Below are 25,597 nucleotides of genomic sequence, written 5' to 3' on the forward strand. Positions count from 1 at the left end.
GGTAGTAGATATGTTAGCGTGATATAAAAAGTAGACGTTTTTATGCCGAATTTCTTATTTTAAATTGCCGAATTTCTTATTTCTCCTTATTTTAAAAGAAAATATCTTATAAACTTTTAATATTAACAATAGATTTCTAAATTCAGAAACCCTATTCAGCAAACATATGAAAAATTTCAATCAATGCTGTTTGCTCACAAAACCAGTCTGATACCTTAAAGGCAATTCTGGCTTTAATAACAAAGATGGAAACCCACTATTTTAAAATCTTTTCTAGTAATAATGAATTATCTTGTGGCTATATCGATAACTTCTAGCTCCTCAGCGAAAAGTGTTGCACCGTTTCCCAGGAATGCATTGAAAGAAAGAAACTCTGAATTGATTCTAGGTCTTGCTATATCTCCTCCAGAGAGAGCCTTGAACCGTATCAACATGGATTCATTCATCCATGCACGTGATCTCCAGCTTCTTGTTTCAGTGTTACCTGGAATTCTTGTGCATTTATCACTGAAAGCCGATTCTAGGGATAACCTGTTTCGGAGCAGCTTAGTCCAAATTCTATACTATATAGTGGATGTAGTTTCTTTACAGAATTTAAGTATGTTTTTGGCAATGTGAGATACATTCTAATTCTATTATGAAGAAAGGATATTTATACCACAAAAGTTGATTTATTTATTAGAAAATTTGGCCATACTTAGTAATAATGAATAAAAGTCCCTCAAATGGATCACGGGAATCATTTTCTTAACATCAAGAAATTCTGTAAAGATATGAATTCAACGATCGGGACTGAGAGGCCAAAGCCCCCCCCCCAGTCCATTTGCCAGTTATTTGAATTTAAAAGTAAGGGAATTGTTCCCAACGGACAATTAAGAGTATGGGGAGAAATCCTTGGTTGGCAATTTATCGAAAGATAACATAATCCCCCATTATCAATATTAAACTTGAAAATGATTTGACGAAATGAAATCGCCAAAAAGACAGTGAGAATTAGTATAACCATGTAATTGAAATATTTTTGTGGTAAAAAATAAAAATAAAGAGTTATAATTGATTGTTTTCAATTTAGTCGTGACAGTGAGTTTTACATTAGTATTGAAATAAAAAGTTAAACGTTACATTGATTATTAAGGGGAAAGAATTATAATAGCTTTTTATGAAACGTGATAAGAATTAATTAATTAGTTTAATTGAATTAAAATTCAATTAAGAATGACTTAAAAAATAAATTTAAGAAATTAAAGAAATTTTAAAAGTTAGGAAATGTGTAATCACAACCAGAAAATTCTAATTCAAGTCGATACTTCACGAATGGATCCATTTTGCGTTATCAACTTTCTTAATTGATTCGTATTCTATTTCCTACGTTAAAAGTTTGAAGATAACGTAATAAGTTTCTCAAATAGTATTAATACTTTTTTTTTAACAATCTCATCTAAAACAGTTTATTGTGGGTCAAAATCCCTTTCTCTTAATTGGCGTGTTATATTAGGAGCACCGATTAGCTCTCTTAAAGAATCTTCTGAATACTGTAAAGTTTTCCAATGTTGAGCATAAAATACATGATTTGTGGCTCACAGTTATGCTATCAATGGGTTAATCTACATACTGTAAATACTATTATGAAGAAGTTAAGTTTATTATACATTAAACATGATTTTTCTTTTGTTATTATTCAAAATAAAAAAGTTAGAAAATTAATGAAGATGTCCTGTACGCTCTTTAATTCCTTGACCCAGCATGTTTACTAAACATATTTCTTTTACATTTTTCTAAATTATTTTGTATGAATTTAGGTCCAAATTAGTGAAAAATATTGTAATTAGGATTTTAATAATTCATAGTTTTGAAATGCAGAATGAAATACCAGTTTCCTTTTCTGCGTTAAAGATAAAAATCTTTCAAAGACGGCACAATTTTTCAGTTTTGAGTTTATTTGAAGTAATTTAGATCTAAGAGAAACAGTTGAATATCACTGAAATTTCTTTAATTTACAAATTCAGTGATTGATAAATTTTTAAATATGAATAAATGAATTCAAACGCTTTTTTTTAATTAATACTTTTTTGACAATTATTTCGTCCGATATCTAATACATTTTTTTCGTAACTATTAGACCGTTTTTTATGTAAGTAAAAAACAACGAAATATATTTTTGCTTGTAATTAGAGTATCAGAAAGAAATATATAAAAGGAACAACGGTGTCTCATCTGCGTTAATCAGTTAAGTGGTTCACCAGAAACTCACAAAAATGACATTTGAAACACAAGTTTTTTAAGAAAATGTGCCTGAGACTTTCATTAAAAGAAAATACAAGTTTAAGTCTTAACGCATGAAGGTATTTTCAACATTCTGATTTATACATTTATAAAATTCACATTTATAAAATATGAAGCATTTAAAATAATCAACATTTTCATAACATGAATCAATGTTGCGTTGGAAATAGTTATAAATCTCCCAGCAACAGCAAATATTTTAAATTAGCTTACGCAGTGCACCCAAAGTAAAAAAAAAAGCTAATTTCCAAACGGGAAAGATTACTAAACTTATCACTAACATTTGAATTTCTCACTAAATTTAAAAAAGGGGAGCTTAATTCATCTGAGTAGGAAAATTTTTAAATTCATGTCAGAAAAAGCTAACAAGATGATTAAAATACTTCATTAGCGTAAACACATGCAAATCAAAAGTTGGATACCAAGAAATAAATAATCAAAAGATGAAATAGTGCCGCAACATATATCTCAAAGAAGTAGCACGAATAATTGATGAGGAAGATTATATTTTGTTAATTTTTTTTCCCTTTCACCTCAACTGATAATTAGTGTGCTTTGGACATTTTTTTAAAACTTCATTTTGCTACTTATTGTATGCAACAGAGGAAGATAAATTCTCAGCTTAAGTGGTATTATAGGATTATTTTATCTTCCTACAGTGCTAGATATTTAAATATGTTAAATTGTAAGCCATTCGGTTTCCTGTTTAAATACTTTTAATCTTTCTTTATTTTTATCTAAAAACTGTTATTAAAACTCTAGTGTTTAAAAATATAAGTATAGGTATTAGATTTTTAAGAAGTAATAATTTTATTTAAATTATGTTCCTTGATTTTAACTACTTTTATATACATTATATGTATTTTATGAATTTTTGACTATGTGTATTTTGTAATATATTTGTTAAAAACAAAGCCAAAAATACATACACATAAAGTGGAGTTATTAACTATTGAAGCGACAACAAAACGATACCGCCATTGAACGAGTCGACGCAAAGAAAGACGGGAATGAAAGCGTGAAAACCTGTTTAATGGCAGGAGAAAACAGATTTTCTGAAAGACAATTGTTAAAATCCCTTTCAAATTTAACAAGGCAATGAAAATATTTTGGTGTTGTTTTTTTTCTTACTTTCGTCGTCACTATGACTCTTCAGAAATCAATAAACTTTTTTTTTCAAATTGAGTTGTGACTCTAAACGCATTTGCTTTTGAAATTAAATTTATTTTTTAAAAAAATTCTAAAATATAGATGTAAGTATTTCGTGTTATTTTACCACCATTTTCGTCACAGATCCGATCATAAAATCGAAAGTTATGCTGGGAGGAGCGATTTTTTTTTCACTCTGTACATTTAAAGGCGCAAAATCATATATTTTGAAACTGTTTAATCATTTAGCTCACCAGGTTGTATTATTTAAAATTTTGTCTCGAGATTTCCATATCACACAAGAAATATAACGTTTTGAATATAAGATTTCCCCGGCGTTCTTGTCATTGATTTGAAGTTCTAAATTGAGGTTTGTAATAGTTTTCATTGTTACTGTCCAGTACAATATTTCTATTATACTTGAAAACACTCTTTTAAAAATAACGTTAAAATAATGTTTTAAAGTTATTATGCATAATGTGATGATTCTAGTAAAAGAGCTTTTTTAAGTCTAAATCTGTCTTTTGAATTTTGTTGCAGGAATTATATATATAAAGAAAAGGCAAACCTCCTGGAGTTTTCTAAGCTACAAGATTAACTACTTAGCCATCATCGTTAAAGAGAGTTTATTTTTCCCTTGTTAAATGCCTTTATGAAATGAAAATGTGTATATTTAATTTTTAAGATTTTGCCACTTGAAAATGTCATGTATTAGGAGAATCACCCAGCTGTTAAAAATATAAGGTGGCTAGATTATACTAAGGCGCGATTCATTCGGTTGGTGTAAAGAGCTATAATTTATAATTAGCAACCATTTTTTTCGAAAACAATTTATCATGAAACTTATTTATGATATAACTTTGCGCAAAACTATTTTTAAACATAGAAACATTACTATAGAATTAAGCCATGCAGTCAGAAAGTAAATAAAGACTAATTTAATAATGCTAACAGTGAAAACTTTCACAAGTTGCTTCAAATATCCAAGAGATGAGAACGTTACTGTTCATGATCATAATATTCATTCTTTCTTTTTCTGTTTTCAGTAATCATTACTTTTCTTCCCTAAAGCATCGTGATCTGCAAGATTAAGGTTCGCAAAAGCTTTTTATAGCTGTTTTATATGCATTTTCTTCGCAAAATTTCGCTTCTGTTATTGTTCACGTCCTGTCGTGGAATTAAAAATAAATCTTGTATGTGTCTTTAAAATATTAAAGTATAATAATCAATAAAGTGCAAAAATAGATTTAAATAATAATCAATAAAGTTAAAAAAAACATACAATAAGCATATATAATTTTAAAAAAAAACATACATAATTTATAACGCTTTGCATAGTTAATATAACTGTTTTCACAAGATATCTTTTAAAATATAATTCCAAAAATTTCGATTTATTTAAAATTTCGATTATTTTTCGATTTAAAATTTCGATTAAATTTCGAAAAATTTTTACTTTTTTCTTTTTCATCAAACTGTAAAAAAACATGTCATTAAAACTGTCATTTAAAAACGGACGCCTGATTTTTAATCAGATAAGTACTATTATTTTAAGAAAGAAAACTTTATGAAATAAATATGTCAAGAGTAACTGTCATCATTGTAGTCGGTGCGAGCCGAAAGCTGAGTTCGCATGACCAGTCAACGTCAGAATTCGAACCCGTGTCACCTCATAGGGAAGCAAGTGCTCCGCCCCTTGAGTTAGGGCAGCTCCGGTGTTTGGTTATGAAGAAAAATCTTAAACAGACTTTATCTTAAAAGTCAATTAAAGTCATATTTCAGTGCAAAAATGTTTCAAACTATTTTTCTCTGTTTTGATCTGTTTTTGTCCCATCCCTCTAAAATTGTCTGGAAATTTAACTTGCCAAAAAACTATATCTAAAAACAGATAATTATCAAGTTGAGTTTCAATTCGAAAATAAAGTTGATTTGCAATTTTATTTGTACGATGTTGTTTAAAAGCAAGAGCAATTATAAAAAAATCGTGACACTGTTTTTAAAAAAAAGATAGTTATCGTATAATAAGCAAAACTTCATGGCAAAAACTAGAAATTGGTCTGAGAATTTGAATCCGTTTATGATTAGGATGAAAAACATCGAAAACCGTTTTGTGAAAAATAGCTATAAACCGCCAAATATACGAAGAAAGTCTGTAAAAAAACGGGAATTTTTCGCTCTGCATGGTTGATGGTTTCGAGATTTACTTGCATGCTAGCATTATTTTGATTAAGATAATTCAACATAATTTGTAAAGTTTAAATAAATTAGCTAATACATAGTTGCAAACTTAATTTTACAAATACAGTCATATAATATTAATGTCTTGAAAAGAGCATTACGAATGTTAGCATAGATGAGTAGACACATTGCTTGTTGAATACGAGGGACGCACAATAAGCCCTTAATGAAAGGTTAAAAATATTATATTTTGTAGATATTCTTTTTAACCTAATCTTCTTTATGCTCTACACATTTATCCACTGCTTTTTAGTTTTCATTATCCTCCTAAAAGGTAGAATTTCGAAAAGTTCTCGAAATGTATTCTTCTATCGGAGATTTTCATTTGACAAAAATCATATTCATCCGAACTATTTTTCCAAGTTTGTAAAAACAAAATTCATTGAGGTCTAAATCCGGTGAATATGGTGGATATAACAATCCTTAAAACTAATTCTATATTTTTGAGAAAATAAAATAAGTTCCTTAATTTTAATCTACTTGTCAAACACAGTTATAATACTATGATTAGTTAATTGCTTTACATATTTACAATGGAATATAATTTGGATTGGAATTATATTTTTTCCACTATTTATTAACACCTAAAGTTGCTTATCTTAAATTACCTAAATTACCAAGTAGCTTAGTTACTAAATGCAGCTTAATAAAATGCTTACTAAAGTAAATACATAGAATATATATATGCCAACATACTAACAGCCATACTTATTATACATTTTTTTATTTTAGTTTCAATTTCTCCTTTGCGGTAGGCCATTATTTCACCCTAAGGTACCCGACTCCTTTTTTAAACCAATGTTAACAAAAATATCATAATTTCCTTGTTTTCAAGTAAAATAAAACTATGGACTTTTCTCTTTCAAAAGCTGTTTGAGTTTTGTTTCTACGACAAACAAGAACAGAAATAGAAGTTGTGATGATTTAAGAAAAATCTATATTATTGTATTGATACCTCTTTTGTCTTTTTTCTCAAAGCTAATTTTTCAATTATTTTTCTCCATTCTAAATGGAATTTCTCAACATTCTTCTTCTAATCACGCGGAATTTTCATGAATGTTTTCTATACTTGAGTATAGAAAATAGATTAATGACAAGTGAATTAAACTTTTACATTTTACAGTTAAAATAAAGATAATTAACTGCAATTTTTTTTTTCTGTCATTACTGTAAAATATCAAAATATTAATATTATGCCTAATGCTTAACCTGCTTCCTAATTTGAGTGTGAATGAATGTGTTTTGTGAATTTTGGTCATTGATATATATATAATCATTAATGTGAATGAGTAAAGCTAATTACTTATTGCTTTTTTTATTAACAATTCAAAATTGAACTTTTTGTTCTGAAAACTTGTAAATGCTTTACTCAGATCGACCAAATAGCCCCGTTTTCATTTTTCTTTATTTAGCTTTTTTTAATGTTGTATTTCAAAATAAATCTCAAAACACCAAGGCTTAAACAAAACTTCACTTTTATTATTTAAATGTACAAGTATTTACAGTGAATTTAAATATACATCTTTAATATTTCTCCAGTATTATTTAAATGTTGGCGGGTATTGGAAATCCATTTTATGTTTTGCTGGAAGAGTCTAAAATCACCCAACAATGTTTGTTTATGTTGCACATAATATTAAAGTTATAACAATGGTTAAATAAAACAAACATTTATGAAGTTCAAGTTGTTTTGAACCTGAAAAAAATAAAGAAGAACTTGAAAAAATTTAATATTTATTTTATTTTTAACTAGATCTTCATTCATCTCTAAAATAATAAGAAAAAAATGCTAAAACTATATTTTAAAAGCTACAGGAAGCATAGTTAAAAACCATATCAATTTTTTATTTCTAAATATCTCTTATTATTTTTAGAAATGGATATTTTTTAGATTTCCGGAATGCAATGCAATGCAAAGTAACCACATATTTTCTACAATGAAGTTCTGATATTTTAGTACCTAAAATACTCTTGAAAATCATTCCTCAGAAATATTTGGAAATATGACTTTTTGTCATATTGTCCAAATTGTTTCAAAATGTCCTTTAATAAAATTTTGTACTATCAGATTTTGCAATATTCGGTAAACTTTGGTAAATGTTGTAAAATTCGGAAATTTTATCATGATACTATCGAGCATAAAAACTATTTATTCTATCTGGTTAACTATTCGGATATGAACGGAAAAATTACCAGATATTTTTAAATTACTATAAATTACCAAATATTACGAAATTATTATATGTTTTATTGACAAGATTCTTTTTAACCAGAAATTTTATTATTTAATATGGTAATTTTACCAGAATGTTTTTCCCCGTGTAAAAGTTTATTTTAAATATAAGACATGAATCCAAGTTTGCATTTTTAGTGTTTTTTAATCATTTTTTCCAATGAAGAGGGTCTGGAGTTTTCTGACCTTACAAAAACATTTTATTAACCTCACGAAACTTTTACATTAATGAAATTTTTACGTATGGAATAAAATACAAAAACATTTTATCAAATGCAAGCTAATTTTATAAAATAGTTATAAATGAAAAAATTAATCAATTTTCAATAGTAATTTCTAATTAATTACTTGAGCATACAAACACGATATAAAGAAGGGAAGATGTTGTAGTATTCAATCTTTTAAACGAATTTTGTGCTTCGATATCTGGAGACTCGTAAGAAAATTGTCATTATAGTACAAAGTTAATTTTCAAGAATACTATCTTTTCAGTTTTTGGTGTAGTACTTTGAAATAAAGTGTTTGACATTAAGTTATAGATAAAACTTTTGGGTTATTTTAAAAATAAAATATAGAAAAACCCAAGAATCTGATTTACCGAATGAAATTTCCTGCAATTACACTAAACAATTATTTTCTGATTTTACACCATGTTTTGTTAAACAAAATGAAATCAAACTTAAAAAACCTTTGTACTACAAAGAATAAGCTTCCTTTTCATGCGTCAGAACAATTTTAATTTCTCATTTGATGTTATAAACCTCACAGCAACTCTAAAAAGCATAATTTTATAAAATCTCAGTCTGAAATAGCTAAAACTAGTGGTCATAATAAAAAGATTCAAATTTCTTGACCAAAGCTTTACAACGACCATCCCATGGAAATGGAAAGATATTTCATTATAATTTTTGATGATGCTCATTGATACCTTGTTATTAATGTCAATATAATATTGGTTTTATTCATACCTTGTTAATTTTTTTGCCAAAATATGCAAGTTTCCAAACGTTATACGAAACAGGGGGATGCGTAAATATTGCGACAAACTTCTAAGAGGAATTAGGGCATGTCATCAGTATTAAAATTGCATTAAATCCATGCCTGGAAGTGCCACCTATCGCCGTTAGGGGGTGTGTTTCCTATTATCAACCGTTTATAAGTGTGATTCCAGGCAGGGGATGGGGAAATTCCCCTAGACGCCTACGGCCACTTTTCCGGGCATATCTTCTTATGCAATAATAATCCTGTAGATATACCTTAACTATCCTAGAAGTTTCTCGCAACATTCAAGTGACCCCTTGTTACGGAAAACGTCTTTAACATATGCATTTCAACAAAAATATCATCAAGAAACGTATTATATTTAGGAGTAAAACTAATTTCAGACATGAAATCCCTACACCCGAATTTTGCAAGATTTAATAATTGTATAAATGGATCAAAACATTTGCTACCTCCAGTAACTTGAAAAAATATTTCTTTTTTTTTAAATTTTAAAATATAAATACGTGAAGATTACAATTTTAAATATAAATTGAGGCACATTTACTATTACAAAAGTATCAAACAATATGTTTGAAGTATGTACTTACCTATGGCTCTAATCTCTTTTATTGAGACAGCGTGAATATGGTTTACAGTAGCGACACACTTAAGTATCACTTTACCGTTATGCAAAACATCTGGTTTTAGACGAAACCTTAGGGCTATACTTGTGCTTTCCAGTTGATCGGGATACACAACGGTTTCTGGATCGGACTGCTCAGACTGAACCTGGAAACAAAATACCGTTTTGAGATTTTTATTTTTTTGATTAAAAAAAAGAAATCATTCTGGGTTTTTTGTAGAATACTTTCAACTTCCCGCCATTGTTATGTAAGCTTTTTATTGTATAAAAAAAGTTCAATGAAATCCGTGATTGTGAAGACATTATTGTCTGCATAGATTTTTAATAAATCGACAAATCTACACTGAATTCATTTCGTACACATGAATTAATAGTCGACTACACTGACAGCGTACAGATTGAAAAAAATTGTGATGCAGCTCACATTAGCTACGACGATCACTTTGATAATTTTACTTTAAAACCAGCGTTGAGCAGACTACCCAATCATGAGTTAATGATTATCGATGTTCTTCTCCGTAATCGTGAAGTTTTGAACCTGACCCTGAAGACAAGGAACTCCTGTATCAAGCGTTGGGACTGACTAGCTTTCTTGGAGAACTCTTAGATGGAAATAACTCTCACTAGAGTTAAACGGCGAGGATACTTTCCACTGTCAACCCGACGGCAGCAGGATTTCAACCCCGCAATCCGTTGACCACTGAGGATATGTCACATCATAACTGTGGTTGGTGCCAGCAGGTAGCAGGATACGCATTGCGTAATCAACTCATTGTGAGGCAAACACTCTATCCTGTCAGCCACTACGCTCTCACTTTGATTATTAAGCTTATCAGATAAAAAGAATAAAAATAATTAAATATTAAAGAATGATCAATCATTTCATTTTTTGATTAAATGAAACTGAAAGCCAATTGAAATATTCTTGAATTAGCAATTTATTTTTTGTAATTCTTAAAGACTATGTTTGCTTAAGAAGTTTCCATCGTTTCAAGAGGGCAAAATTATTTCCTTTAAACTTTAAATATTAAGAAAAGTTTAAATATACAAAATTTTTAACTAAAAATTTTAGAAATTTTAGTTCTCTGGAACCAATTTCAGAGAAATACGTTAGAAAATAGTTTCCTAGTGGTGGTTGCAATTTTCCAAAACAATCACATCATTTTTTTTTTTCAGATTTTTTTTTAGATATCACTGATCAACTCTTAAAAATTTCGTAAAAAAAAGAAAATTGTAAATTCAGTTTTTTGCTGAGCCTTATGAAAAAATTTCCCCGTTAAAATTTAAACTATCAAAAAATTAAAACATTAGTTTCTCTCGTATTAGGTCGAATTCTTCTGCTAATTTTTAATTAATTGAAGAGTTTCGTATTAAAATAAAAGGTGAAGACTACAAACTAGCTACAAAAAATTAGTTCTAGTAAGCACAATTTTCCTTTCGATTTTCCTTTTTTTTTTCACAATTATCCGCAAGAGTTATAAGATTCATGACTCTAATCTAAAGAGACATAGATCGTTGGAAAAATAATCTTGACTTTATGAAATTTTGAAAGATTATTCCTCAAAAATATTCATATAAATAATTTAAGATCCCCTTATTTATTTATATAAATAGTTAGAAAATAACTTTAAACACACCCATAACAAAAACTACATTTTATAGGATTTATTTTCAATTACTTACGCATCTCATTATGTCAAATATTTAAGGGAATACACTTTTTTGAAGGTTAAACTGAATTCATTTAATTTTGTTTCTAAAACATATTTACGCGCCTCAATTTTCAAAAGTATAGGATAAAGTATTTGGATTCAACAAAGTTGTGCAACATGCCCTGTTAGTTTAAATACCCCACGGTGCAACGTGCTCTTCAAGAAATTATAGTAATCATCTGAACTCACAATGTTTCATTTTTACCCGGAAGCGATTATTCGTGATTTTTCCCCCGCTCTGAGTATTTAAGGGAGAAAAAAAAGTGCATGTAGGGAAAGTAGATATCAACAATGTCAACCTTCATCCATGAAAAGGTAACCCAACATAGAATCGAGTAATTTGTCTTATATAATAGTGAATTCGAATTTTGTATGAGTAGACACACTACAGTACTCCCCCACCAGAATTATAGCTGTGATAAAATTCGATGAATGGATACCACTAGTTGATTCATTGCTGTTTTGTGAAAAACCGGGAGAGCTGTATTAAGATCACCGTACTTATGAGTGCTGATCATCAGAGCTGTATTAAGTTCATGGTCGCTCCTGTGTTGCCTTTAGCAGTCGAGTGTATACATTGTGTGTGTTCGAGACTGAGTAGCAACAGAGCGAGGAGGTGGATAATGTCGCAGTCTCAAGTAGCAAGTCAACTGTTCAATGTGGACCATCTATTTAAGTAGGCGTGTTCAGATTGAAGTGGGAGTTACTGTCAAGATAGGCGCGTTTATATCAAAGTGGGAGTTTCTTTCAAAGTAGGCATGTTCACATCACGTCCAAAGGTCACCAATGTGGGGAGAGTCATTTCGACAACGTCAACCTTCATCTATGAATATATACCCAAACATAGAATCGAGTTCAACAAGTCTTATATATTAGTAAATTGGAATTGCATTTTTGTAGTGGTGGACACATTATAGTATATTTAATTCCCAACTAATAGGTGGTTTTAAATTTGCTACCATTGTAAAAGAAGTAAAACCAAATATTTTAGGTAAGTTTGTAAAAAAAAAAAATCGCTGACGAAATTAAAATTTTCTTGCATGAAAGATACAAGCATTTTTAACATTTATCATAAATGCGTGCTAACAATTTCTTCCTTTGGGCATTAAAACTAAAAAGGGAAGAAATGGATGAAGTAACTATTTTTAAAAACTTACTTGATAAATAATTTTATCTGCTTCAAAAATATACAGATTGGAAGTAACAGTCGACATGTTTCAAACGGTGAAAAAGAAGCGCCCATTTTCAAGGAACATGAAGGAGAAGAAATAAAAGGTATTTGAAATAGTGATTTCGATTTCTAATAGTGATATAAATAGTGAATAAAAGTGATTTCTTCTCATTCACGTCTGGCAAGTCCTGAAAATGATCACCTATTTTTGAGCGCTTGAAGCATGTCAACTGTTATTTCCAATCTGTATATTTTTAAAGCTAATGAAGTTTATTAATCAAAAATTATCTTACCCCTTCAGTTTTTTGGGATTATTTCTTTAATATTTTGAAGAATTATATATTTTTTTAAATCTTCAAAAATCATGAATACAGAATCTCTACTTACAAAATATGAAACTAATAATAATAAAACAATTAGCATTCCCTAATACTGCAATAAAAATTAAAAATCAAGTAAAATGAAATACTTGTACTCACTAGCTGATCGTTGATGTACCATTTGAGCTCTGGGGCTGGTTTGGACTTACCAGAATTGCACAATATAGAAACATTATCACCCAATTCATACTCTGCTTTTTCTGTCATTAATATAGGCCCATCTGATGGAGGCACTGAAAAACACACAGTAATGAAATATTCAAATCGATTTTGCTTAATTTAAAATAATAACAGAGTTTAGATAACAAACAAAAAAGGAAATAGAAAGCTAAATTAGAGCCGTCTTGCTGGCATTTTAAAGTTAATTGGGAAAACTGAAGGAAACTTAGAATGTTTATTTAATGCTGAAAGCAATTTGAAGTGGCTGCTGCAAATTATTACAAATATAAATCAATTTTATAAAGACAGAAATAATTAAATTGCTAATTACATAAAATAAAGAACTGAAAAATAATTGGAAATAAATTTTATAATGATATTTTGGAAACTGTGAAAGTAACTGTGTAAGCACAAATCATAAAGTTTGAAATTTAACGATTTTATTTTGTGCAAGTAGCCGCCATCTAGAAAATATAGCTAAAATTCAGGATAATTGGAAATAAATTTTATAATGATATTTTGGAAACTGTGAAAGTAACTGTGTAAGCACAAATCATAAAGATTGAAATTTAACGATTTTATTTTGTGCAAGTAGCCGCCTTCTAGAAAGTATAGCTAAAATAGTATAGTCATACACGGGGAAAAAATTTGTAAGATTACCGTATTGTATGGTAATGGCATTTCTGATAAACATGATTCTGGTTAATTAAACTAAAATTCACGGTATTTAAAACATTCATTTAGCAATTTTTCTGTCCATGTGGTAACAGTTTACCGGGAATGCTAGTCTTCAAAATAGTAGTTCTTATTACGCATATTTAGAAAACATTCCGAAACTGAAATTTGGATTTAACCGAATAAATGGTTTTTATGCCATGCTCAAAAGTATCATGACAGAACTGATAAATTTTATCTCATTTACTACCCAAACATCATAATATTGAAATCATATTTTATTGTTAATTTTAACAAAAGTCATTACCAAAGGGCTGCGATAAAAATTACCGACCTTTTTGGCATTCCCATAGGGCCAGAAAGTTTGCCATATTCTAGTAGTTTTGACCGTATACATTTTTTCTCAGTAAAAAAGGTCGAAAATTTTAGCTACTGTTAATTAAACTTTGTTGTTCGTATTTCGCTATATTTCAAACAAGTTAAATAATCAAAAAAATTATTTTCAGATTATTGTAAAACTTATTTTCAAAAGGTGAAACTAGTACTCATTATATAGTTTTATAACTGTTGGGGAAAATATTAGAGCACGATAGGGAAAATTTTTTATTAATATCTGTCTAGATAATAAAACTATATTATATAATATTTCTATCTATATTATATATTATATATATTATATATATTACCCGACCCTGATATATTATATATATCTATATTATAACAAAATAAAGTATTTTAATAAACTCAGTCAAATAGTTCACAAAAGTGTAAAATTTTAAAAAAATAAGTTACTTTTATATAGAATATTTTGAGTACAAAATGTACGTTAAATGAAATTCCAAATAATCTAAAAATTGTATGAGATACTACTTTTAAAGTTAAGGTAAGCACATAGATTGTACAAATTTTTGAAGTCGTTTTCTAGCTACGTTTTTCTTATTGTTCATTGAAGTCGTATTAACGACTCATCGAATTTTCAATTTGCTTAATGAGACTACAGTTAATAATAAATCTTACATTTTGTCGTGTTTCTTTCTCACAACAGTTTCATATATTTACTATTTAATTCAATTTTTAAAAAAAATCAACTTACCAACAACTTGCAGAGTTTTCGTAGCTTGCACACATCTAAAATAAGGTTTATCTGTAGATACTTGGCAAGTATAATCTCCATAACTATCCATACTTAGATTTCTTAAATACACTGTACTATTATCTGATTTAGACATCTAAGAAGAGAAAGACAACTTTTAATTGACTCAGAGATGCATAATCCTATACAAATTTAACGTTTAACCTCTTCGCTACTGAAGTGTAAAGGAATATAGCAAAAAAATATTTTAAAGTTTGAAATTTCTATTTTGCTGCCATAAGTCATAATATGATACACGAAATACGAATTATACGGCCAGGGGGCTTAGTTCCCCCACGGGTTTCAATTAAATAAAATGACATAAATATTTGAAACATTAAGTTGTACTTGAAGTAGGAACAAACATGCATAATGTAATTTTATGGTCTATTTAAATACAAAGGTGAATATATTTAATAATTATTCAGGAAAAAAACTAAATTTTAAAAAAATACGAAATTTTTTTTTACAATGGGATGCAATACAAAATAGAATACCAATGCTTATCTATGAATGGAATCTTAGTTTCAAAACTATTTTACTTATGCAAACGATGCAATTTAAATTATTATTTAAAAGAATCTAACTTTAACTTTAAAAAATATTTAATTCTTGGAAGTAAAATTTAAAAATTATGACAAAAAGCACAAAGTTAAAGTTTTTAAATATATATATGTTCCTTAATATAAAACAATTAATTAAAAGACACATTAAAATTTTATTAAATGGACATTAAACTGAACACTTATAATTCTATGAGATTTTATTTGACTACTACACTGTCATAAACTTATCCTTACTTTGCAAGATACACATGCGTGGACTTGCCTGTATTATTCTTAAATATTAAGTAAATATAAATTTAAAAGCTTCATACAGATCACAGAACTACCAAGTTAAAAGAGAAAAATTATTTTCCGAAAGACTAAATTAGTCACATTTTCGAGCATCATTTAGCGTCATTTTTCGAAAATCACTTTATGTGCCTAAATAACTTGCATGTTCTGCATCTATGGCGGAATCCCAAGAAAGCTTCAATATCCACGAATGTTTTAGTGAAGGTAATACTATAAATTTTCTTATGGCGTGTTTTTAGAAATTTAGAAGTTAAAGTCCTCATATGTGAACCTAAGTAATGAATAGTTTAAATGTAATGCTAAAAAACAGAGTCTGTTCTGCACAACACTTGAACTAATAAAATGTAAATAAACAGTATCATACCATAAGGATTGAATAAGACTAGAATCATGAATTATTGATTACATTTTGAGTAAATTTTAGTTCTAGTCTGATTCTAAATCTAATCTAACATAAATATCTCTATTATCCGGCATGCTGTAAAAGTTTCAAGCAATTAAATTATGAAGTTCCCCTCAATCGAGTCTTAATTTTACCTCCCCTGTTTATTAGTCTCAACTTTTTCCGAATTTTCTTATGCTGGTTTATCTGCATTAAGAAACTGGTACTTTTTTTCTTAAGAAAATCAAAATTTGCAAAATACTCTGAATGCTTATCAGGTTAGTTGGCTTCAACACATACATTAAAAAAATTTCCGGATTTTTTAAACTGAGGCCAGAAGTTTCGGTATGAAAAATGTCCCTGTCACACAAATTAGCAACAAGAATGTTTTTTTTTTTTTTTTTTTTTTTTTTTTTTTTTTTTTTTTTTTTTTTTTTTTNTTTTTTTTTTTTTGCTTTAAAAAAATCATTACGGGTTTCTGGTCATTATTTTTTAATTTAATACCGTTAGCTTAGCCCTCCCGTATCGTAAGAGGTATAATGTACTTACATCTACATCTATGCCTGTCTGATTGAAAGTTTTCAGAGGAGGATCTGATGCTGGAACATATCTATAGAATTCCCCCATATTTTTATACCACTTAACGGCATACAGTGTCTCGTTACCAAGTTCGTATCTACATCGAAGACGAACACTGTCTCCAGTAACAACAGGTGTGGGTATGTGAAGCATACTTATCCTAAGTGTGACGTGGGATCGTGAACCTAAAAGTAACAAAAATAAAACTTTCACACTTCTATGCATTTAACCTTTTTTTAATAATAATCATATAAATAGCAAAGTCAATTCAAAAGATTAATAAGGAAATATGCTTTTGTGGAAGACTTTTTCATGAAACTAGGAGAAAAAAAACCCCACTAAAACCTGCTACTGATAGCCTCACGGCAGGGAGATCTTATAGCACGATCCATCTACCACCGAGAAGCCAGCACTCTGCTAGTTGTTAGCCGGGTGCGAATTTCGTTTCAAACAGTCATCGCGGGGATATGAACCTGGGTCAGCTCATTGGGAGGTGAGCACTCCATCCCTTGAGCCAAAACTGCTCTGCTCATTTCAGTTAGGCGTCATTTTTCACAAATCACAAGTCGTAGCAACTGCCAGTCATACCACTAGTCGTAATCCGCATTACTTTCCTCCCTACTCAACGTCTATTCATGGGCCTATCAATACCTATACACATCACCTAATTTTTAAACTAACTTTTCTTTTTCTGATCATAACAAAATCTGTTCGACTCAATCTGTATTAAATTTGATATAAAATCCATCACTGTTGAATCACTTTTCATTGTCATTTTAAATAAAGATTAATATTATAAGGAAATTTTATCTTATCTTAGCATGATATTATAGGACCATCCACATACAAGTCCATGACCTCATTTTTAAACTGAAGTTTCTTTTCAGAAAATCATTCCCCAAATTTTTATTCGATGCATTCATCACTGTTGACTCACTTTCCAATGTCTAATTAGATAAATACTAATGATATAACGAAATATTATATTATGAATTTACGATATCAAGTTATTATTAGATACATTCAATAACAGGGACTCATTATTCAAAAATACAGCAAATCATGAAACGCTTCATTTCGAAATTAAAGATTTCTATATGATAAAAATCGTCATTGTGATCTGATATTTACCTAGTTTAATTATTTTTATTTGAGACGTGGTGGCTCAGGGGATAGATCCTTCGCCTTCCTATGAGGTGAACCGCGCTCGAATCCCAGAGATTTCTTTTCGATACGAATTCCGCCCCCGGCTCGTTCAGATCTCATTGCTGACGTAAAATATCCTCAGTCGTTGACGGATCAGGTTATTGAGTCTTCTACCACGATAACCGTGGGAGGTTATCGTGGTCTTCCTCTCCATGTAACGCAAATACGGGTTAGTTCCATCAAAAAGTCCTCCAGGAAGGCAAATCCCGATACTTGATCCAGGAGTTCCCTTATCTTCTGGATTACGTTCAAAATTACAAGGCTACGGAGTTAAACATTAGTTGTCGTAAACCCAAAATTGGGTTGGCTGTTCAACTACGGTTATAACATAAAATATTATTATTATTTTTTTGATATTAATGAAAAACATTTTTCAGAAAGCACCTAAGTTTTATTTTTCAAGTTTAGAAAGTAACTTTCATTATTTTTTTAAATTATAGTTTTTATAAAATCACTTATGATAAAATTTATAGATGAACAGTGAAACATTGTGTATGAAAAGTACATTTAGTTCTTCTGAAACCTACATGAAAACTAAAATGCTCATTAACATTTACGCGCTATTTTCTACGTTCAATTCAATCTTCAAGATGGGTTAATATGTAGAATTGAAGACAAATCAATATTTTCAGGCAGAATCTAGGTTTTCGTAGTAGACCTTATTTGCTTAATTCGCAAAAAAGTCATTAAAATAATATCAGTAGTTGAAATAAATAATAATCAGTAATCATACGAATAGGAATTATTCTGATTAAAAGTTTACTTACAAATATCAGGTATTGCAGTAACGAGAAGGAAAAGAAAGTTCTCAAGAATTGAGGCCTTGAAGGCCGGGCCTTTGAGCATTTCTCATCAAGTTTATGTGTGTAACGAAATTCTAACCCTTATTCCTGAAATACCCAATCGCACATCAGCCAATTAAGTTCTTTCCTAAACACACAAACAAAATAAGTATTAAACACACTGTAAAAAATCTAAATAAATCACTCAAAGTTATATTCAGTCAATCAAAGAATATAATATTGTAATTTGTCACGTTAAAAATTATATAACATATCTATTAACCTTCTGGCGCAAATGGGACATCAGTGTCCTGTTTAGATACATTTTTTCTGACTCTCTAATTACAAGCAAAAAGGCATTTTGTTATTTTTGAACTATAAAAAAAAACAATCTAATGATTACCGCAAAAAATCAGTTGGGTTCTCGAAATTAAGTTTGTCCTAAAATACGAAGTGCAAAATAAGTAGTTTGAATTTCTTTCATTCACATTCAAAATATTATCAAAAATTGATTTTGTTAAAAGACATTTCATTGACGAATAACTGCTTCTCTTAGATCTAAACAATTGCAATTAAGTGTAAATTTTTAAAAAAAAGTTATTGTTTGGACATGAGCTGCGCTTGCAGATTTTACCTCTTACTCAGAAAAAGATACCAGTGTTATATGCTGTATTTCATAACCATAAATTATTAAAATGCTAAATATAATATTTTTCTCTTATTTTACCTAATTTATTTAAAATAATGAAAAAAGTATAAAAAACATATTTAATGAAAGTTCTGAGTCAAAAGAATTAAAAGAAAAAATATTTTTATTTTAAAGTAATTCTAGTTAAATTATACTCTAAGAGAATAAGATTTCTGCAAATTTGTTTCTGATTTGAAAGTTTAATAGAGCTTAGTTTTGTTACTGAAAATTTGAAAAGAATGTTCTTTTTTATTTATTTGTGAAGAATGTATGTTGAAAATCATGAATGATTATTGAAAATCAATCTATTTTCCATAATTCATCTGCTGCTTGCAAACATCCGGGTTATTCAACAAGCGCATGACTTACACATTTTAAGATCTTTAAGATAGTTCTTAACAAATAATGAAAGTTTTAGAATTCCGCTTAGCAATTAAAATGGCTTTTTTATATTTTTAACTCTCGTTTATTAACTAATATTCTTAATTCTTAATTCCCTCAGTAATTATTGGAAAATTATAATTTTTTTCAACTAGATATGATGTTTTTAATATGCATTGTTGTTTATCATGTAGTATTATCATTGTTGTTTATTATGTAGTAAAACACCCTGCATATTTAGATGCACGTTACAATTTACTTTATTAAAAGCATGTTTTTGTACTGTATTCGCCCTAAAACATTTTACCAATTATTTAATTAGTCGTCATCATCATTCATCCCAAATAGCAACAAATGTTCAGGGTGGACCAAAGCCTTTTTTTTTCTTTTCTTGAAGCAATTTCTATGATTTTCTTTCACTGACAATGGGTCACCAGTTTTTTTTTTCTTGGCAATCCAAAATCTCATTCAACTGCGTCTTTTCATCGCATCTCGGGTTGCCGCCTTCTCCTTTGTCCCCACGGTTTTGACAAAATGAGAGGTTCTAAAGAAATGCCTCTTGCTTCAATTATCCGGACGTCCGATTATCTGGATTAAATCTGATCTCACCAGACTGGATATATAGAGTTCTATTCTAGTATGATCGATACTATAGACTACGGGTGTTTCTTCGAATTGTTGTGGACGATTTTGTGTGATTTATCTGAACTTAAATAAATTTGATTAAAATTAACTGAAAATAACTTGATGTCGCCCTAGTACAAAATGCATATGAAGCTTACAATTAGCATTACAGTTAAATTTACGATTGCTTTCAAATATACACTTTTAAACTACGTTCTAAAAATATCCTAATGGAAAAATTTCTAACATTACACAGATTGAATTGAACACAAATCACCAATGCAAACGTAAAAGAAAGAATCGATGATAAAATAAAAATTTAGTAATGATCAAGTATAAGAACTGAAAAGGGAAGAAAATGACTCTGAAACGTTTCAAGAAAAAAAAAATATTATTTGAACGAAATCTCAATTTAGCAGCTCGAAACGGCCATTAGACAAAACGAAAGAGACTATACTTTTCTTAAATTTAAAATTCTAGTTCTTCTTTTGCAACTATAATGATTCTCTTAAACGTAAAAAGATATTGAAAGAGTTTTATGATAGAGTTTTGGAATAAATTTCAGCAAAAATCAGTCAGCGATATCGTGAAGTTGATAGTCATCAATTTATTTCAATGTAGAGGTCTTTTTTTTTCTTCCAATTTTTAAATTAAAGTTGATACTATTGAAACTTTTCTAGACAAACTTTTAATATTTGAAACAGTGCAAGCATTTGATTTAAAATGAAGGAGATCAGATTCGTAGATTATTGAACTAACAAGAATTTTCAGTAGTAACAAATGTCCAAAAGTATTAAGTTTACTTTGAACTACGTTCACTAAAGTAAAAAACATGTGGAATAAAGCATAAAGTATAGAAGTGTACATCCTATAAACTAATTACCATTAGATAAAGAGTTCGATATCAGTCCACTACTATTTATCAGAAACCTTTTGCTGTTTCAATCTCTTCTTATATTCTTTCATCTCCATTGCCAAACCAAAAGACAGCTGATAGTTTGTTAGAACAAATTTTAGAAACACTTGTTTACCGTTCTTCTAAAATTTGTTCTAACAGTTGTTTTCTCAACGAAAAGCTTATTTAACTTAAGATTATCACTGTTGACCATGGGTTTCTTTCTAATATCATTGATTTTATTAATGAAAAATTAATCACACAATCTGACGATCTATGTTATTCAAACTTCCATTTGATTGTTATACCTTATTACCCAAAAATCAGACCCAAATTGCTAAGATTTTGATTTATTTGAGCTTAAAGCCTCTTTTTCCTATGCTGAGAAACTAAGTATCACAAATCTTACAGACACTAAGGCTGATATTAATAGTTAGGACATTTATAAAATTTCTTATCAGTGTGGTATATAGTATATTTTATTTTATAACCGTCGTTGAACAAGTCGTTTAAGTTTACGACTACCAATGTTCAAGTCCTTAGTCTTATAATTTTGAACCCAATCTGGAAGACAAGGGAATTCCTGGATCAAGTAATTTTTTTTAAAAAGATTGACTTCTTGGAGGTCTTTCTGCTGAAAATAACTCGCATCTGTTTTACATGGAGAAGAAAACCACGAAAGCCTCTCATTGTCAGCCTGATGGCAAGGGGACTCTAATTCATGATCCGTCTACCAATGAAGATATTTTACGTCAACACTGCGGTTGGTGTGAGTCGGGTGAGTTCGGTATCGACGAGCCATCGCTGTGAATCAAACCGTGTCACCTCATCACCCAAACCAGCACGGCTCTCTATTGGACAAACTAAATGTACATTTAAAATTCGATATAAAGAATATGTAAGATGTCCAAAATCAGGATGTTTAACGATCTTCCGTAACCCTACAGAATTTGTATTTAAATGGTAGGTTTGAGTTTACTTCGAAAATTATTCAACACTGCTCTTCTACCCGATTTGACTTCGGAGGACCACTTCATGTTTAAAAAAACTCTAATGACTTAGTTAATGATATTTCTAGTATCCTAATCTTTCACAACGTCTGGAAATATATTTTAATTTTACTTTTTGGCCCCCTGTCATACCATCTCACACTTGTTTCTTATCTCCTCTTTTTTTAACTTGTTTCATTTGTTCCTCTCTCCTGACTGGTTTAATCTCTTTGTACGTGAATTTCTCCTTACTTTTCTAATGTCGTTTGATGATTAAACATTGAAAAAACAATTTGGTTGAACTAAAACTATAGTCTGTCTATTTCTGTAGTTTATTTGTACTTTATTGGCATTAGTTTTCCCTTTAATAGTAGCAAGTAGTTTTAAAACTGCTTAAATACGGTAACGGCATTAAAATTATCTACGTACATCCAAAATGTACGTTAAATGTAAAAGACAATAGAACTTATAAGGAACTAGAATAATCAAACATACCATAAGCAATTCATACTTTAAGCAAAATAAAAAGTAACCGCTCTGTTCAAAAGCTATAGTCTATTTCAAACAGCCTATTTCCACTCTCTTCTATCATTCCGTTTTTCATCGTGCCAAAATCTAAAATTTCATTTAATTTTGTTTTCCTCATTTCGTTATTTAATATATAGTGGGAACCGAACAGATTTTCATTTTTTGTTTACTATCCAGATCCGACTAATGAATTTAAGTATACAATACAATGTAAGTTACCAGGATGCAGTGGTTATTATTCGGTACCGGGTACCAGGACATAATTTGATTTGTAACAATTATGTTTGGTCGACACAGCCATTGTAAAATTTACTGTGTACCTAAGCTATTCTCGAAATCAATAGTGATTAAGTCCAAGAATTTCATCAGTTTCTTAATGATTGAAACTAAAATGAGTAGTTTAAGCATGAAAAATTTAATTATTGCAAAAAGAAAAAAATATCCGCACCGGTAAAAAACGATGATGTCCAATATTAAGTTCAATAATATAATCGAAGAATAGAATATAAGTTCATCACTACAATAGGATTATGTATTTTTGATGTCGTAAAAATGTATATTTTTTGTGCAATAAGGAAAAAAATAGAAATTTTTTTGAGAGAAAATGTGGAATTAGAAATTTTTTTTTTTCTATTGATCATCACACGTTGTCGCGAGATCAGCAGGTCTATTAATTTAATTTGAATTTGATTTTATTGCCTCGAATTTTTACTTCAATTAATTTTCCGAACCCGACACGGCGTACGGAGTTTATTAAATGCATTCATTCTTAAATTTCCGATTTTTGAAAAACTAGCCTCCAGTTCATCCCTTTTTATGAGTTTTAATTTTTGTCTGCGAATAATTCGAAGACATTTCCGGATGTTTTTTTGTTTTTATCCCCAAAATACACACGTTTAATCAGTTATTGGGGGCAGGAAATGACCCTGCACACCTCTCCGTTTGATCCACGGAGCATTTTATTTCACGTGATTGGCGAGTTCAGTGTGATATTTTTCGTTCCAAATTAGAGTGACATCTAATTTTTAACAATATCCATGTAAGTTTGCCCGTAATAAGTGTAAGAACAGTTTTCTATCTCACAAAAATTCAATAACTGTGTATAAATACAGACCGCGATCAATACAACAACTTGCTGTTTTTTAAATTATCCCACAAAACAAAATTTTCAACAATAAACAATGACAATTTTACTGAACCTTATTACCTACAAATTTATCTTAAAATTTCAGTTCAGAAACAAAATCATAGATAAAATCCCCGAAAGTTAAATCTGAAAATAGTAAATTTAGTGATATATTTATTACCTACCTTGTTACCTTTATTATCTACCTTGTTACACCTGAAAATACTATTGCGTAAGTAATGATTCACCGTATAAGAATTTTAAAATAGCATTTCAGAAATTACTCACGGACTTTTAAATTTTGCTATGAACACAGATTTATATTTTTATACTCACTAGACTTTTCAATGTATATATCAGTTCGCACAGTTTAATTTTATTATCTATTATTCACCATATAAGTTATTGAAAAAGGTATTTCAGAAGTTGCTCTCTAACCATTTAAGGATGGATATTTAAATTTTGTTACAAATGAAGGCTTATATTTTAATGCATGTTTATTGCCTACCTTGTTACCTCATTTTCTACCATGTTGTACCTGAAAATAGTATTTCGAGAGCAGTGATTTACCGTATAAGTATTTTAAAATAGCATTTCTGAAATACTCACTAACCATTTTATGATAGACATTTAAATTTTGCTATGAACACATATTTAACTTATCAATTTGCTTATCAATTTGCAAATATAACATATTTAAAGCGAAACTTTTAAGACGGGGGTAAAAAAAAAAGAGGGTGAGGAATGATTTATTTTGTATGCGTGCAGGTAGACAATGGAACACGTATATAATTTAGCTTTGAAATAAAATCCTTGCATGTAAAAACTACATTTTAATAACTAACTTGCATGTTGTTACTTAATTAAATCAACACAGCAATTCAATGATACTCTTATAACCTAATACGACGATTAAAGGCATATAAGATATTGCAGCTACTTTAAATGAATGTTTTAATGGATGCTAATATTAATGCGGTTGCAATTCCTTAGGTCAAACTTTGTTAATACGTAATGTATAATAATTTGCTTTATTACATGAAACAAAATACTTTTTATGAGAAATTTTTTTATAAAGGAAAATTAAATGATTGAAATTGGTACTTTATAGAGCTGTACTATCACCGTTAAAATTTTAATGCCACAGACTTAAATTTATTCCAATACTCTTAAGATAAGTATTGTTGTCCTGATGACATCTTTATAACTAATTATTTTGATTAAATTTTTTGATAGCCATAGGTTTTCATTTCTCAAATTATTTTCGTTTTTTATTTTATCAACTTAAATGAGCATAGTGTGTAAAATAGAATTTCTTGAGCAAATAAAATCAATCAAACTGCTTTCGAAAGAACACTTTTAAAGCTCTGGGTCTTGGTGAAAAACATGATTGATAAGCAGGTAATATGCTTAACTATTGTGCTGCCATCTACTGGAAATCCTGGTAGTCTTAGTGTTTATCTGGAAACAGTATTAAAGAACAGTTTGAAACACGAATGCAACTTTTTGAAAAAATAGTGGTTCACAACCGCGTTACCTTGTTTTCTTCTTAAGCGTAAATTTTTAATTCCTTTTAATCTAAAGAAACATTCTTTTGTTCTGCACCAAACAATTGCAGTATTTTTCTTTTACAGTTAGAATAGTTTTAGAAACTCATGCATGCAATTAAGAACCAAGCTTTTATTTTATATTGAAGATATTTCAACTTAAAACAAAAAAGAAATTAAGAACTTCTTTGACATCAATTAAAAGCATTTTCTTTCTAATAAAAACAACAAAATATGCTTCATGACGAATTCGC

The 25,597-nt window shown here is 29.1% G+C and overlaps 1 protein-coding gene across 2 annotated transcripts in view; it reads right to left on the bottom strand.

The window, feature by feature from the left end:
• Positions 1-7,128: 7,128 nt before the first annotated feature.
• Positions 7,129-25,597, bottom strand: part of LOC107455677 (cell adhesion molecule 2) — a 47,975-nt gene continuing 29,506 nt past the window's right edge. Inside the window, exons 1-7 of one of the 2 annotated variants that reach the window (XM_071184659.1) lie at positions 23,982-24,100; positions 18,551-18,713; positions 16,548-16,762; positions 14,721-14,856; positions 12,893-13,026; positions 9,496-9,676; positions 7,129-7,366 (exon numbers count right to left, since the gene is read on the bottom strand). In XM_071184659.1, the coding sequence (XP_071040760.1) occupies positions 7,290-7,366; positions 9,496-9,676; positions 12,893-13,026; positions 14,721-14,856; positions 16,548-16,762; positions 18,551-18,629 (822 nt within the window). In that variant the 5' untranslated portion in view covers positions 18,630-18,713; positions 23,982-24,100 and the 3' untranslated portion in view covers positions 7,129-7,289. Of the gene's footprint in view, positions 7,367-9,495; positions 9,677-12,892; positions 13,027-14,720; positions 14,857-16,547; positions 16,763-18,550; positions 18,714-23,981; positions 24,101-25,597 lie in introns of those variants that run through there. The other variant, XM_043047822.2, reaches the window with a different exon arrangement.

Source organism: Parasteatoda tepidariorum, chromosome 1, assembly GCF_043381705.1.
Source record: "Parasteatoda tepidariorum isolate YZ-2023 chromosome 1, CAS_Ptep_4.0, whole genome shotgun sequence".
In the NCBI taxonomy this organism is placed as follows: Eukaryota; Metazoa; Arthropoda; class Arachnida; order Araneae; family Theridiidae; genus Parasteatoda; species Parasteatoda tepidariorum.